We start from the raw sequence: 14,719 nt of genomic DNA, 5'->3' as shown, positions 1-14,719 counted from the left end.
CCCAACAGACGGAGCCCAACAGACGGATCCCAACAGACGGAGCACAACAGACGGAGCACAACAGACGGAGCACAACAGACGGAGCACAACAGACGGAGCACAACAGACGGAGCCCAACAGACGGAGTCCAACAGACGGATCCCAACAGACAGAGTCCAACAGACGGAGCACAACAGACGGATCCCAACAGACGGAGCCCAATTGACGGATCCCAACAGACGAATCCCAACAGACGGATCCCAACAGACGGATCCTAACAGACGGATCCCAACAGACGCATCCCAACAGACGCATCCCAACAGACGCATCCCAACAAACGGAGCCCAACAGACGGAGTCCAACAGACGGATCCAGACAGACGGAGCCCAACAGACGGATCTCAACAGACGGAGTCCAACAGACGGATCTCAACAGACGGAGTCCAACAGACGGATCCCAACAGACGCATCCCAACAGACAGATCCCAACAGACGGAGCCCAACAGACGGAGTCCAACAGACGGATCCCAACAGACGGAGCCCAACAGACGAATCCCAACAGACGGAGCCCAACAGACGGAGCCCAACAGACGGAGTCCAACAGACGGAGTCCAACAGACGGATCCCAACAGACGGAGTCCAACAGACGGAGCACAACAGACGGATCCCAACAGACGGAGCCCAATTGACGGATCCCAACAGACGAATCCCAACAGACGGAGCCCAACAGACGGAGCCCAACAGACGGAGCCCAACAGACGGATCCCAACAGACGGAGCCCAATTGACGGATCCCAACAGACGAATCCCAACAGACGGAGCCCAACAGACGGAGCCCAACAGACGGAGCCCAACAGACGGAGTCCAACTGACGGAGCCCAACAGATGGAGCGCAACTGACGGAGCCCAACTGACGGAGCCCAACAGACGGAGCCCAACAGACGGAGCCCAACAGACGGAGCCCAACAGACGGAGCCCAACAGATGGAGCCCAACAGACGGAGCCCAACTGACGGAGCCCAACAGACGGAGCCCAACTGACGGAGCCCAACAGACGGAGCCCAACAGACGGAGCCCAACAGACGGAGCCCAATTGACGGATCCCAACAGACGGAGCCCAACAGACGAAGCCCAACAGACGGAGCCCAACAGACGGAGCCCAACTGACGGAGCCCAACAGACGGAGCCCAACAGACGGAGCCCAACAGACGGAGCCCAACTTACGGAGCCCAACAGACGGAGCCCAACTGACGGAGCCCAACAGACGGAACCCAACAGACGGATCTCAACAGACGGAGTCCAACAGACGGATCTCAACAGACGGAGTCCAACAGACGGATCCCAACAGACGCATCCCAACAGACAGATCCCAACAGACGGAGCCCAACAGACGGAGTCCAACAGACGGATCCCAACAGACGGAGCCCAACAGACGAATCCCAACAGACGGAGCCCAACAGACGGAGTCCAACAGACGGAGTCCAACAGACGGATCCCAACAGATGGAGTCCAACAGACGGAGCACAACAGACGGATCCCAACAGACGGAGCCCAATTGACGGATCCCAACAGACGAATCCCAACAGACGGAGCCCAACAGACGGAGCCCAACAGACGGAGCCCAACAGACGGAGCCCAACAGACGGAGCCCAACAGACGGAGTCCAACAGACGGATCCCAACAGACGGAGCCCAACAGACGAATCCCAACAGACGGAGCCCAACAGACGGAGCCCAACAGACGGAGCCCAACAGACGGAGTCCAACAGACGGAGTCCAACAGACGGATCCCAACAGACGGAGTCCAACAGACGGAGCCCAACAGATGGAGCCCAACAGACGGAGCCCAACTGACGGAGCCCAACAGACGGAGCCCAACTGACGGAGCCCAACAGACGGAGCCCAACAGACGGAGCCCAACAGACGGAGCCCAATTGACGGATCCCAACAGACGGAGCCCAACAGACGAAGCCCAACAGACGGAGCCCAACAGACGGAGCCCAACTGACGGAGCCCAACAGACGGAGCCCAACAGACGGAGCCCAACAGACGGAGCCCAACTTACGGAGCCCAACAGACGGAGCCCAACTGACGGAGCCCAACTGACGGAACCCAACAGACGGATCTCAACAGACGGAGTCCAACAGACGGATCTCAACAGACGGAGTCCAACAGACGGATCCCAACAGACGCATCCCAACAGACAGATCCCAACAGACGGAGCCCAACAGACGGAGTCCAACAGACGGATCCCAACAGACGGAGCCCAACAGACGAATCCCAACAGACGGAGCCCAACAGACGGAGTCCAACAGACGGAGTCCAACAGACGGATCCCAACAGACGGAGTCCAACAGACGGAGCACAACAGACGGATCCCAACAGACGGAGCCCAATTGACGGATCCCAACAGACGAATCCCAACAGACGGAGCCCAACAGACGGAGCCCAACAGACGGAGCCCAACAGACGGAGCCCAACAGACGGAGTCCAACAGACGGATCCCAACAGACGGAGCCCAACAGACGAATCCCAACAGACGGAGCCCAACAGACGGAGCCCAACAGACGGAGTCCAACAGACGGAGTCCAACAGACGGATCCCAACAGACGGAGTCCAACAGACGGAGCACAACAGACGGATCCCAACAGACGGATCCCAACAGACGAATCCCAACAGACGGAGCCCAACAGACGGAGCCCAACAGACGGAGCCCAACAGACGGAGCCCAACAGACGGAGCCCAACAGACGGATCCCAACAGACGGAGCCCAATTGACGGATCCCAACAGACGAATCCCAACAAACGGAGCCCAACAGACGGAGCCCAACAGACGGAGCCCAACAGACGGAGTCCAACTGACGGAGCCCAACAGATGGAGCGCAACTGACGGAGCCCAACTGACGGAGCCCAACAGACGGAGCCCAACAGACGGAGCCCAACAGACGGAGCCCAACAGACGGAGCCCAACAGACGGAGCCCAACTGACGGAGCCCAACAGACGGAGCCCAACTGACGGAGCCCAACAGACGGAGCCCAACAGACGGAGCCCAACAGACGGAGTCCAACAGACGGAGCACAACAGACGGATCCCAACAGACGGAGCCCAACTGACGGAGCCCAACAGACGGAGCCCAACTGACGGAGCCCAACAGACGGAGCCCAACAGACGGAGCCCAACAGACGGAGCCCAATTGACGGATCCCAACAGACGAATCCCAACAGACGGAGCCCAACAGACGAAGCCCAACAGACGGAGCCCAACTGACGGAGCCCAACAGACGGAGCCCAACAGACGGAGCCCAACAGACGGAGCCCAACTGACGGAGCCCAACAGACGGAGCCCAACTGACGGAGCCCAACAGACGGAGCCCAACAGACGGAGCCCAACTGACGGAGCCCAACAGACGGAGCCCAACAGACGGATCTCAACAGACGGAGTCCAACAGACGGATCTCAACAGACGGAGTCCAACAGACGGATCCCAACAGACGCATCCCAACAGACAGATCCCAACAGACGGAGCCCAACAGACGGAGTCCAATTAACAGACGGATCCCAACAGACGGAGCCCAACAGACGAATCCCAACAGACGGAGCCCAACAGACGGAGCCCAACAGACGGAGCCCAACAGACGGAGTCCAACAGACGGAGTCCAACAGACGGATCCCAACAGACGGAGTCCAACAGACGGAGCACAACAGACGGATCCCAACAGACGGAGCCCAATTGACGGATCCCAACAGACGAATCCCAACAAACGGAGCCCAACAGACGGAGCCCAACAGACGGAGCCCAACAGACGGAGTCGAACTGACGGAGCCCAACAGATGGAGCGCAACTGACGGAGCCCAACTGACGGAGCCCAACAGACGGAGCCCAACAGACGGAGCCCAACAGACGGAGCCCAACTGACGGAGCCCAACAGACGGAGCCCAACAGACGGAGCCCAACAGACGGAGCCCAACAGACGGAGCCCAACAGACGAAGCCCAACAGACGGAGCCCAACAGACGGAGCCCAACAGACGGATCCCAACATACGGAGCCCAACAGACGGAGCCCAACAGACGGAGCCCAACAGACGGAGCCCAACTGACGGAGCCCAACAGACGGAGCCCAACAGACGGAGCCCAACTGACGGAGCCCAACAGACGGAGCCCAACAGACGGATCCCAACAGACGGAGCCCAACAGACGGAGCCCAACAGACGGAGCCCCAGGAGTTTGACTGTTTTGGGTGCAGTGGTGAAGTTTTGTACGTTCGACCACTGCTTCTATAAGTACTACACAATTGTTAATATCGGATTGTATTTCCACACCCTAAGCACCCTAAAGCGATGAGACCAATTCATCACTATTGACTGAGCAATCAGCACAATAATCTAGCAATATCCTCATCACAAATGCGGCCACTGGGACAGGTAGACTGATCGTATTGCTCATGACGGCTGAGAAGGTTCTGAGGCAAGACTGATCTTTTGAAATTCTGGCAGTAGGTCACTAGAGACCTGTGTTAGAAACAATAATAAACATTTTATCTACTGAATGGATTTCCGGATTGCCAGATGTTTAGGTCGATACCCAGCCCACACACCTGATACCCAGCCCACACACCTGATACCCAGCTCACACACCTGATACCCAGCCCACACACGTGATACCCAGCCCACACACGTGATACCTAGCCCACACACCTGATACCCAGCCCACACACCTGATACCCAGCCCACACACGTGATACCCAGCCCACACACCTGATACCCAGCCCACACACCTGATACCCAGCCCACACACGTGATACCCAGCCCACACACCTGATACCCAGCCCACACACCTGATACCCAGCCCACACACGTGATACCCAGCCCACACACGTGATACCCAGCCCACACACCTGATACCCAGCCCACACACCTGACACCGAGTCCACACACCTGATACCCAGCTCACACACTGATACCCAGCCCACACACCTGATACCCAGCCCACACACGTGATACCCAGCCCACACACGTGATACCCAGCCCACACACCTGATACCCAGCCCACACACCTGATACCCAGCCCACACACGTGATACCCAGCCCACACACCTGATACCCAGCCCACACACCTGACACCGAGTCCACACACCTGATACCCAGCTCACACACTGATACCCAGCCCACACACCTGATACCCAGCCCACACACGTGATACCCAGCCGACACACGTGATACCTAGCCCACACACCTGATACCCAGCCCACACACCTGATACCCAGCCCACACACGTGATACCCAGCCCACACACCTGATACCCAGCCCACACACCTGATACCCAGCCCACACACCTGATACCCATCCCACACACGTGATACCCAGCTCACAAAGACGGAAAGCCTTTGACACAGTATCTCATAAAAGGTTGATGCATAAGCTGGAGAAACTGGCAGGAATAACTGGTAGGGCTCTCCAGTGGATAAGGGAGTACCTAAGCAATAGGAAGCAGAGAGTTACAGTGAGGGGTGAGGCCTCAGACTGGCGTGAAGTCACCAGTGGAATCCCACAGGGCTCTGTTCTTGGACCTATCCTGTTTCTGATATACGTAAATGATCTCCAAGAGGGTATAGACTCATTCCTCTCAATGTTTGCTGACGACGCCAAAATTATGAGAAGTATTAAGAGAGAGGAGGACAGCTTGAGGCTTCAAGAAGACCTGGACAAGCTGCAGGAATGGTCGAACAAATGGTTGTTAGAGTTTAACCCAAGCAAATGTAATGTAATGAAGATTGGGGTAGGAAGAAGGAGACCAGATACAAGGTATCACTTAGGAGACGAAATACTTCAAGAGTCAAAGAGAGAGAGAAAGACCTGGGGGTTGATATCACGCCAGACCTGTCCCCCTGAAGCTCATATCAAGAGGATAACATCAGCGACATATGCCAGGTTGGCTAACATAAGAACGGCATTTAGAAACTTGTGTAAGGAATCTTTCAGAACATTATATACCACATATGTCAGACCAATCCTGGAGAATGCGGCTCCAGCATGGAGTCCATATCTAGTCAAGCATATGACTAAACTGGAAAAGGTTCAAAGGTTTGCCACCAGACCAGTACCCGAGCTGAGAGGTATGAGCTACGAGGAGAGACTACGGGAATTAAATCTCACTTCGTTGGAAGACAGGAGAGTTAGGGGGGACATGATCACCACATTCAAGGTTCTCAAGGGAATCGACAGGATTGATAAAGACAGGCTATTTAACACACGGGGCACACGCACTAGGGGGACACAGGTGGAAATTGAGTGCCCAAATGAGCCACAGAGATATTAGAAAGAACTTTTTTAGTGTCTGAGTGGTTGACAAATGGAATGCATTAGGAAGTGATGTGGTGGAGGCTGACTCGAAACACAGTTTCAAGTGTAGATATGATAGAGCCCGATAGGCTCAGGAACCTGTACACCTGTTGATTGACGGTTGAGAGGCGGGACCAAAGAGCCAGAGCTCAACCCCCGCAAGCACAACTAGGTGAGTTCACACTTGACACCGAGCCCACACACCTGACACATAGCCCACACACCTGACACCCAGCCCACATATGTAAAAATTAAAACACGACGACGTTTCGATCCGTCGTGGACCATCACACATAATGGTCCAGGACCGACCCATACATCAGGGATTTTTCATTTTCAAATGTTTGGGTTTGGTATTTTTTCCTGAGATGTAATTACTGAGCTGCTATGAGCTGTGGTAATACTATCAATTAAGCGCCCAAACGCTGCTAATTGTCGTTGAAGCAAATAGCAATAACTTTCTTACTCCTGTCTTATTTGGTGTGTACTGTATACTACTTCCTGAATCTGATTGTTGTTGGTAATTGCAGATTGACAAGAATGATTTGAACCAAACAAACACTTGGCTTCAGTCTAATCAGAGAAGGGACGGTTGCTTCAACAACACTGGTAAAGTCTTCAGCAAGGCCATGAAAGTGAGTATTTTTTCTCATGCATAACACCGATTGAATGAGAATCATTTGGAGAAATGTGGGAATTTGAACCATCATTCTGGTGAGTCCCAAACGCTCTAGAACGCCAGGTCACATCTTGCATTGTTATAAATTATTTCCTTTTTGTAATATTACGCTATTGCAATTTCTTTGTTTATTGATTTAATGTTAAAAATAAAAAAAGGACGTTCAATAAATATACACCAATATTATGAAGGAGACTTCAACAAGTTCCATATACATAATGCTGGAATAATGTGATCTGTTGTGGCATTACTCTTTTATGCTACACATGTCACACATGTGTGATATGTCACACGTTGAAGGCTAGAGTCTCATGTATGTGGGATTTAAATGAGGAAATTAAATGGACTGGAACTTAATAAATGATACTTTAAAATAAGAATGCAAAATAAATGAACTTATAATTCCTTAGCTTATACAAAGTCCTGCCAATCCTCTTGTCTTAGGATGCTATGTGGGCTTTACTTACTAACACCAGGATAGTGATGGAAGAAACACAATGTACCTGTTGGCATTTAAAACACATCAGCATTGTAGTTTACAATGGATTACATGATAAAACACAGTTCAGTGACTCTAAATACTGGTTCTCTTTTAGTATCAAAAGTTCTGAACACTACACAGTCTAACCTCGCTCTTAAACTGCATAGCCAATAACTGAGATCATGTCTAGTAATTATAACAACTAGTTATATGATACAAGCAAGATATTATATGCAAATATGCAAGCACTTATGATAAATTATTTATAAATGTGATAGCAATTGATAATTTATACAGATGAATTATATTTATATACAGATATTTGTACATATATTCAGAACAAATTGTAAAGATTAAGATAGATGTTCACTTGATTGCTTGATTTTCCCCTCTACATAACGATTAACAATTTGTATGGACATACTAAGGTCATAAGAGCATGCAATTGACCAATTTACACTCTACAAACACTTAATAACTGATGTTTGTAACTAATAATTATCCAGTTATTAACTGTAATTACTATAATAATAATAATAACTGTAATAACTAGTAATAACTAGTAAATAACTAGTTATAACTAATTATTACTAATAATAAGTAATAACTAGTAAATAACTAGTTATAACTAATTATAACTAGTTATTACTAATAACTAGTAATAACTATTATAGTAATAACTATAATAACTAATAACTATCCAAATTGAGAACTGATGCCCAACTGACCAGTTACCAGATTATCTCTCTCCTGATGAGATTAGCCACAGTATTTTAATGATATAACCGCATTGGTGCAGTGAATAGATACACGCTGTAGAGTTTTTATGAGGATTAAGCTATCCGTGGTAGTGGTGAGCGGTCAACAGTCAACACATGCTAGGGGTACCGCTCTCTACACTCGTATTTAGATACATGTATCAGTAATTTGTTCTGATTTATAGTTCACCACCTCCCTGAGTGTCTTAGGGAGCTATTCTGGTGATTATTATATTGTTTGTGCGGTGTTAATCTTATTATAAAAGTCTCAAGCATCGTCACGTGTTCACTCTGTATGTAAACAATGGGTACTGGGCCTCAAGGCGCTCGTGGACGCTTGCTCTCGGAGGTAGCTCCTCCTTCTCTCAAGTGATAGAGGCCAACATTGAATATGGATTAATAATTGTTAATATCTAGACAGATTATTGAGAGCAATCGGGATTGAAAGATGAATATGTATTGGATCTAATGAATATAGGTAGTACTAGTAGTACAGATTGATTCTTTATTTAAAACTTGAAAAAAACATCACCGGAAGCCCAAAACATGTTGCAATGGTATTTCAATTAAGACAGCTTCTTATTGAACCTTATAGATCCTTGAAGATAAACGAACAAAGTCACGTAGGCATCCATAAGCCTAATGGTGGACGTGACCGTTGTGGTATTGTCGTGTAGGATCTAATAGATGATTTTGATATAATTCTGATGTAGGATTCAGATGATATAGAAATAATTATTCTGATGTACTTCATTTCTATGATTATAATAATGATGTAGTTGACGGAAATTTTCCACACACTGAATGTTTACATACACAATAATCATTTGAAGCACCTTTTTTCCGATCACATGTCTTTCAGCAAATCTCTCCAGAGATTTTTCCCTTTGGTTTGACGTTCTGGACTCTTCATGCGTGGAGTTTCTTACTCTGATCTTTCGCCATCTGTATGGCGAGCTATAAATAAGCTTAAGAATCATAACTGCCTCATTTGTCGCAGGGGCAGTATAAGGTTTCACTCATTTGTATCACTTTATGGTTTGTCTTCAGTTTTGGTGGTCCTCTCTCTTTTAATCTTAGTTGTTTGTTGGTCAACATCATGTGCTGAATACTGTCGCCTCTTTGTAATTCGGTCTAGGAGGAGCTACTTTTGCTGTCCTTCGAGGTCTATACTATCTTGACACCATTTTCCAAATTGTCTCTGGCAATTGTTCACCTTTGGCCTGCTCATTTTACTCCTTGACCATCTTGGTCTCTGGATCAGGGTTTTGTCGTCTCCTCTGTTCTCGGTTGTCCCTTTGGTCTATGACTTCTCATTGGAGGTCTTTGTTTTTGTTGGGCATTGCTTCCAGTTGTGGTGTTGAGAAGCTTCTCACTCTCCTCTGGAAGTGTGCGTTTTGTTCTTTTGTCCATGGCGTATTTTTTCCTCTTTTTTTTTTTTTTTTTTTTTTTTTGTAAGCGCATTGCAAGCGCGCGAAAAGCGCGTTGCAACCACCACCAGGTAAACCACATGCACCCTCACAAAAAAAAAAAAATGCGAGTGACCCCATAACTCTCCCGTCTCCCAACCCACACACGAAACACATAATCCACAACCAAAACACAACGTTTTGCACACCCTCTGCAAACAACCCAGAAAATGCATGAACAAAACCTGCAAAACACCACTCCGACACTCCGGTCCACAAAACACCTCCAGGACATCCTGATACCAGGCAACCCCTGCAACTGGTCACAAAAATAAAAGACATGTACTTGCGATTCACTAAAGCCACAGTGCACACACGCTGCAGAATCACGCAAGCCAAGCAAACAAAACCGCTCATTTGTCACCAGCGACAAATGCAGAAACTGCAACATTAACTCCCGCTGCTGAGGCGCCAAGACCCTCCCCCTCAAACACGACCAGATGCCACCTCAATCCAACACGGTAACAAGTCCTCCGAGGCAACAACACCCCAAATACAGCCTTACACGAAAAGGAAAACATAAAAAGGATGACGGCAGAGCGCCCAAAAAACCTCCACGGCCCAAGAATAAACAGGGGGTAAACAAAGCTACCTACCAACTAACCTCCAAATTAACCAAGCAAATCAACTGAACCGAATGGAGCAGAAAAAAACAGTGCATTAAACCCCCCCCCCCCTCCTGCCCGGAACCAGCCCCTGACACAGCGAGACCCAGAAGAGGGCCCTGGCCTTAGTAAAGACGTCGGGAATACCAACACCTCCCTCCCTCACCACTAACACCAGCGTCGAATGACATACCGTCTGATTATGACCACACCACACATACCTGTACACCAGCCTCTCCAGATCCAAGGCCTTCCGGCGATCCAAAGGAAAGCACCGAGCCATCAACCACACTCGCAACAGAACCTTACACGCAACAACCAACGCCCGCTGGTAGATCATCAACTGACGACACGACAATAACCCAACCGCAACCCCAACTGAATGAGAGACAGCTCCTAAATTCTACTCCAAGGAACAGTCATAAGAGGCAAACCAGGTAACCCCAAAAACCCGAAGCGACGAGACCACCGGAAACCCCGACCCACCTTATACCAGGCGGGAGGCCCACTCACCGATACTCATCAAACCCAACTTTGCAGGATTTGCCCCCGTGGCAGACTCAAACCGCAGGAGAACGTCCTGAACAGCACCAACCGAACCCACTGTAGCCAAAACCAAACGGTATCATCAGCATACCCGCAAATAGGCTGCCAAAGACGGAAGGCAGAAGAGGAGGCACAATCAAGGAACAAGCCTTGACCGCCCGAAAAAGACGTTTCTGAAACATCACATACAAGAACATAGACATGGGGCACCCCTGATGCACAGACGGCAAATCGAAAAAAGGAACTAAAAAACCCATTCACACAAACGTGACTGTGACACCAGGCATACAACATGCGCACCCAATCCACATACATCGATGGAAACCCAAACCGCTTTATCGCACGGAACTCAAACGTCAACGACACTTGATTGACGGCCTTCGACCAGTCCAAGCTGATCATCGCCGCTGAAAAGCGATACTTGGACGCGTACAGAAGCACGTCACGAATCAAAGAATTGCAATTCACAAGGGCACGACCAGGAACACCACAAAACTGCTCTACAGAGACCACCGACGCCCGACAACGCCACAGCGACAAGCTAAAACCTTAGACAAAATCTTATAATCAACATTGAAGAGCGTAATAGGCCTCCAATTAAAAAAAAAACTGCAAATCGCTCGGCTTCGGGAGCAGCCGCCCGTTTCCGTCACAATAGGAGTCAGGCAGGGCACCCACCTGCAGACAAGCGTGCACCACCTCCAAAAGGACCTCCCCCAACACATCCCAAAAGGTAATATAGAACTCAACGGGAAGGCCATCCACACCGGGCACCTTTCCCATACGAAACGACCGGACCACATCCAGGAGTTCCCCCAACGAAACATCCCTCACCAAGCGGGCACACTCCATCTCTGACAAACCAGAGTACACCCATCCAAAAAAAAATCTGCGAGCACACCATCCCCTTGCACCGCCCCATAGAGAGCCTTCAATTACCGCCGCATGTAAAGCAGAACCCCCTCCATGCAAGAAAAAACAGAACCATCAGGCTGGCGAAGGCCCGTAAGAAGAACAGAATCCCTCGCAGCCTTCTCCCACCCTAAAAGAAAGGGGGAAGAGCCTCTCCCCATCCACACGCTCAGCCACACGAGCACGCATCCGAACACCTTCAGCCAACTCTGTATGCAACCTACAAATACGCTCCTTACACTCAAAAATCTCCCCAAAGCAGTCAACCCCAGCATTCAACTGCACATACACACTAGACAGTCGAGCCTGAAGCAACCCGCAGCAGGCCAAACCTCCTGGCTGCCTCCTGCTTAGCGACAAAAAACCTCCAACACTTCACCTTACACCACTTCCACCAAACGAAGAGAGAAGAGAAGGCAGCCCTCCAGGCAAGGATCTCAACCAACCAGACAAAAAACTGGGCACATATACGCAGACAGTGTAACAACTGACAATTAAGTTTCTACCAACCCAGACCTGTATCCAGACACCAACCCGGACCACCACCAAACAATGATCAGACAAAGCCACCTGGACCATGAGAAAGTTCAACACAGAACACTTCCCACGTGAAACATAGAACCTATCTATCCTAGAACATGTCTGACATGCAGCGAAGGTATTCTCCAGTGGGCTGCCACACAAAACGGCAGTATCGTGAAACCCGCATGAACGCAAAATCTCACGCAAAGCAGCCGAAACATTCTGCGGGTGGGCACTAGAAATATTCCGCACACTCGTGACACAATTAAAATCCCCATGAAAGATCAAATCCCTCGTATCATGCCAGAGGAAGGGCGGTAGCCCCTCCCGAAAAAATAGTTCCTGGTCCCAACGATGTGCCACCCCAGTACACCGTCAAGAACAGAATTCCAACCCCCCAAAACTCTGCCCACACAAATAAGACCCACCCATCTTCATCCATTTCCGTGTGAAGCACGGAAATAGAAGCCCTCCGTGAAAATAACATGAGCGTCCCACCAAAGGACGTTCTCAGTGGGATCAACACAATATGAAAATCAGCACACAACCCTGGCAGAAGAGACACATCCCGAACATTGTGCTCCTGGATCAGTGCCACATCCACACGCTGCTCCCGAAGCACATCCACAAGGCCCAACTGGACCGCAAGCGCATTAAGACCACGTACATTCAAAGACGCGCAAACAAAAGCAGGTGCCATTGAAACCCATCAAGGACCCCCTAACCCCACAGGCCCACCAGGAGTAACACCGGCACTCACTGCAGAGGCAGGGTCTGCAACGCAAGGGCCAATGCCTGCTGCTCCACAGAGGAGGAATCCACAGAAACTCCGGGCCTCGGACCTTCAGGAAGCGAACGGTGCCGGCATCACCCAGTAAAGCCTGCCGAGACCCTGCCGCCACCGTCCTGGTACCACTCAAGCCCACCATCATCAAGGAAAGTCCGCCACCATCAGGCACCACATCACCTCCGGAATCCTCAGCAGATGCAGGAGAATTAGGAGGAAGGGAGGGGGCACCATCCGAGGCCAAGCCTTTGCGAAGCCTCTCCCCGCTTGCCAGGGGGCTCCCTACTGCGCGAGCCCCCCGCCCCCACCCCTGAAGTGCACTTCTGGTGAGGGGCAGGGGAGCACACTGCCTCCTCACGGAACACACTGCCAAGAGGGGCAAAAGGTGGCCGTGCAACACAGGCATCAGGAACGCCGCCACCTTCGAGGATAACCACCGGGGAGACGACGACACCCCCATCCGCAGGAAGCACACCCCCTCAATGGGAAGCACCGGCATCACACCCACACCACCACGGATGAACCAGGAACCTGATGCTCCTCCGCCTACACCGGAAGCTGAAGACGCGAAGCAGGGGCAGCCATGTCCTCCACCAAAACCAGCACAGGAGACACCCCAGGCACAGATGTAATAGCAGGCACATCCGCTGCAGGTACACCACCAGGCAAGCCCCCAGGATGAGGACCCTCCGGGGAGGCAGTCCGCTCACCTAGGGGGTTGGGAGGGAAATCCTCCTCCCGAAAAACAGAAGCGGCCTCCATGCGAGGAACATCACACCGGGCCGCATCGTGGCCTTTCTCCCCAGACTGGAAGCAAGTGAGGGCCTGACCATGATAAAAAACATGGAGATAAACACCACAACATAAAAGCTTGGAAGGGATGGACCCCGTGAGACGCATCTGCAGCGTACGAGTACCCAGATGGAGACCCTGCAGCTGCCGTAGCACCATACCAAACCTCGCAAACACTGAGCCAAGCACCGCTTCTGGAAAAGTCACATGCATCCCATGCACACTCACAAAGGTCAGGGGGCCCACAGATAAGAGACGGCCACTGATAGAGCTGTACCAGGGAGGGGAACCGTTCGCTCATTCCAACGCTCCACAAACTGCACACAGCCAACAAACGTGGTAAAACTTCTCAAGGCCGAGGAGATCCGGAATCTTCAAATCAAATGCATCCAAAAGTGCAACCACCACATGTTCCCAATTCACCGTAGCAGAAAAATCCAATTGGACAGTATTTACACGGCGGATGCGGCCACTACCAGCCGCCGCCATATTGCTAACCGCTGCCCTGGCCAGCAGGCACTCCACACTAACGGGCAGCCACTACTAAGCAGCGACAAACAGCTACAGGCAGCCAGAGTTCGACATCCACACCCTCTGGCGACAGAGGGTGAATCTCCTCATTAGTTGGTTGGTTTCTGACTGACTTAGGACAGGAATGATGATAGGGGAAAGCCAGTAGTTTCCGTGGTCCTGCCACCTGGTGATGAGTAGCTGTTACTAGGGGATGTAAGACCAAACTACTGAGCGGATTGTTTGTCGAATAGTTTGCTGCATTGTTTGTTTGCCTTCTTTCAACTTTGCATTTGTCTGTTTTTCTTCATTTCCTTTATTGGGGTTTAATTCTTCGGTGAAAG

At 50.6% G+C, this 14,719-nt stretch overlaps 1 protein-coding gene across 2 annotated transcripts in view; it reads left to right on the top strand.

The window, feature by feature from the left end:
* LOC123751953 (alpha-2-macroglobulin-like) overlaps window positions 1-14,719 on the top strand; it is a 193,965-nt gene that overhangs the window by 154,743 nt on the left and 24,503 nt on the right. For both annotated transcript variants that reach the window (XM_069314573.1, XM_069314572.1), the window contains exon 22: window positions 6,845-6,949. In XM_069314573.1, coding sequence (XP_069170674.1) covers window positions 6,845-6,949 — 105 coding nt within the window. The remainder of the gene's footprint in view (window positions 1-6,844; window positions 6,950-14,719) is intronic.

The sequence above is a fragment of the Procambarus clarkii genome, chromosome 79 (assembly GCF_040958095.1).
Source record: "Procambarus clarkii isolate CNS0578487 chromosome 79, FALCON_Pclarkii_2.0, whole genome shotgun sequence".
NCBI classification, from domain to species: Eukaryota; Metazoa; Arthropoda; class Malacostraca; order Decapoda; family Cambaridae; genus Procambarus; species Procambarus clarkii.
This window is presented reverse-complemented; position numbering and strand designations above follow the sequence as displayed.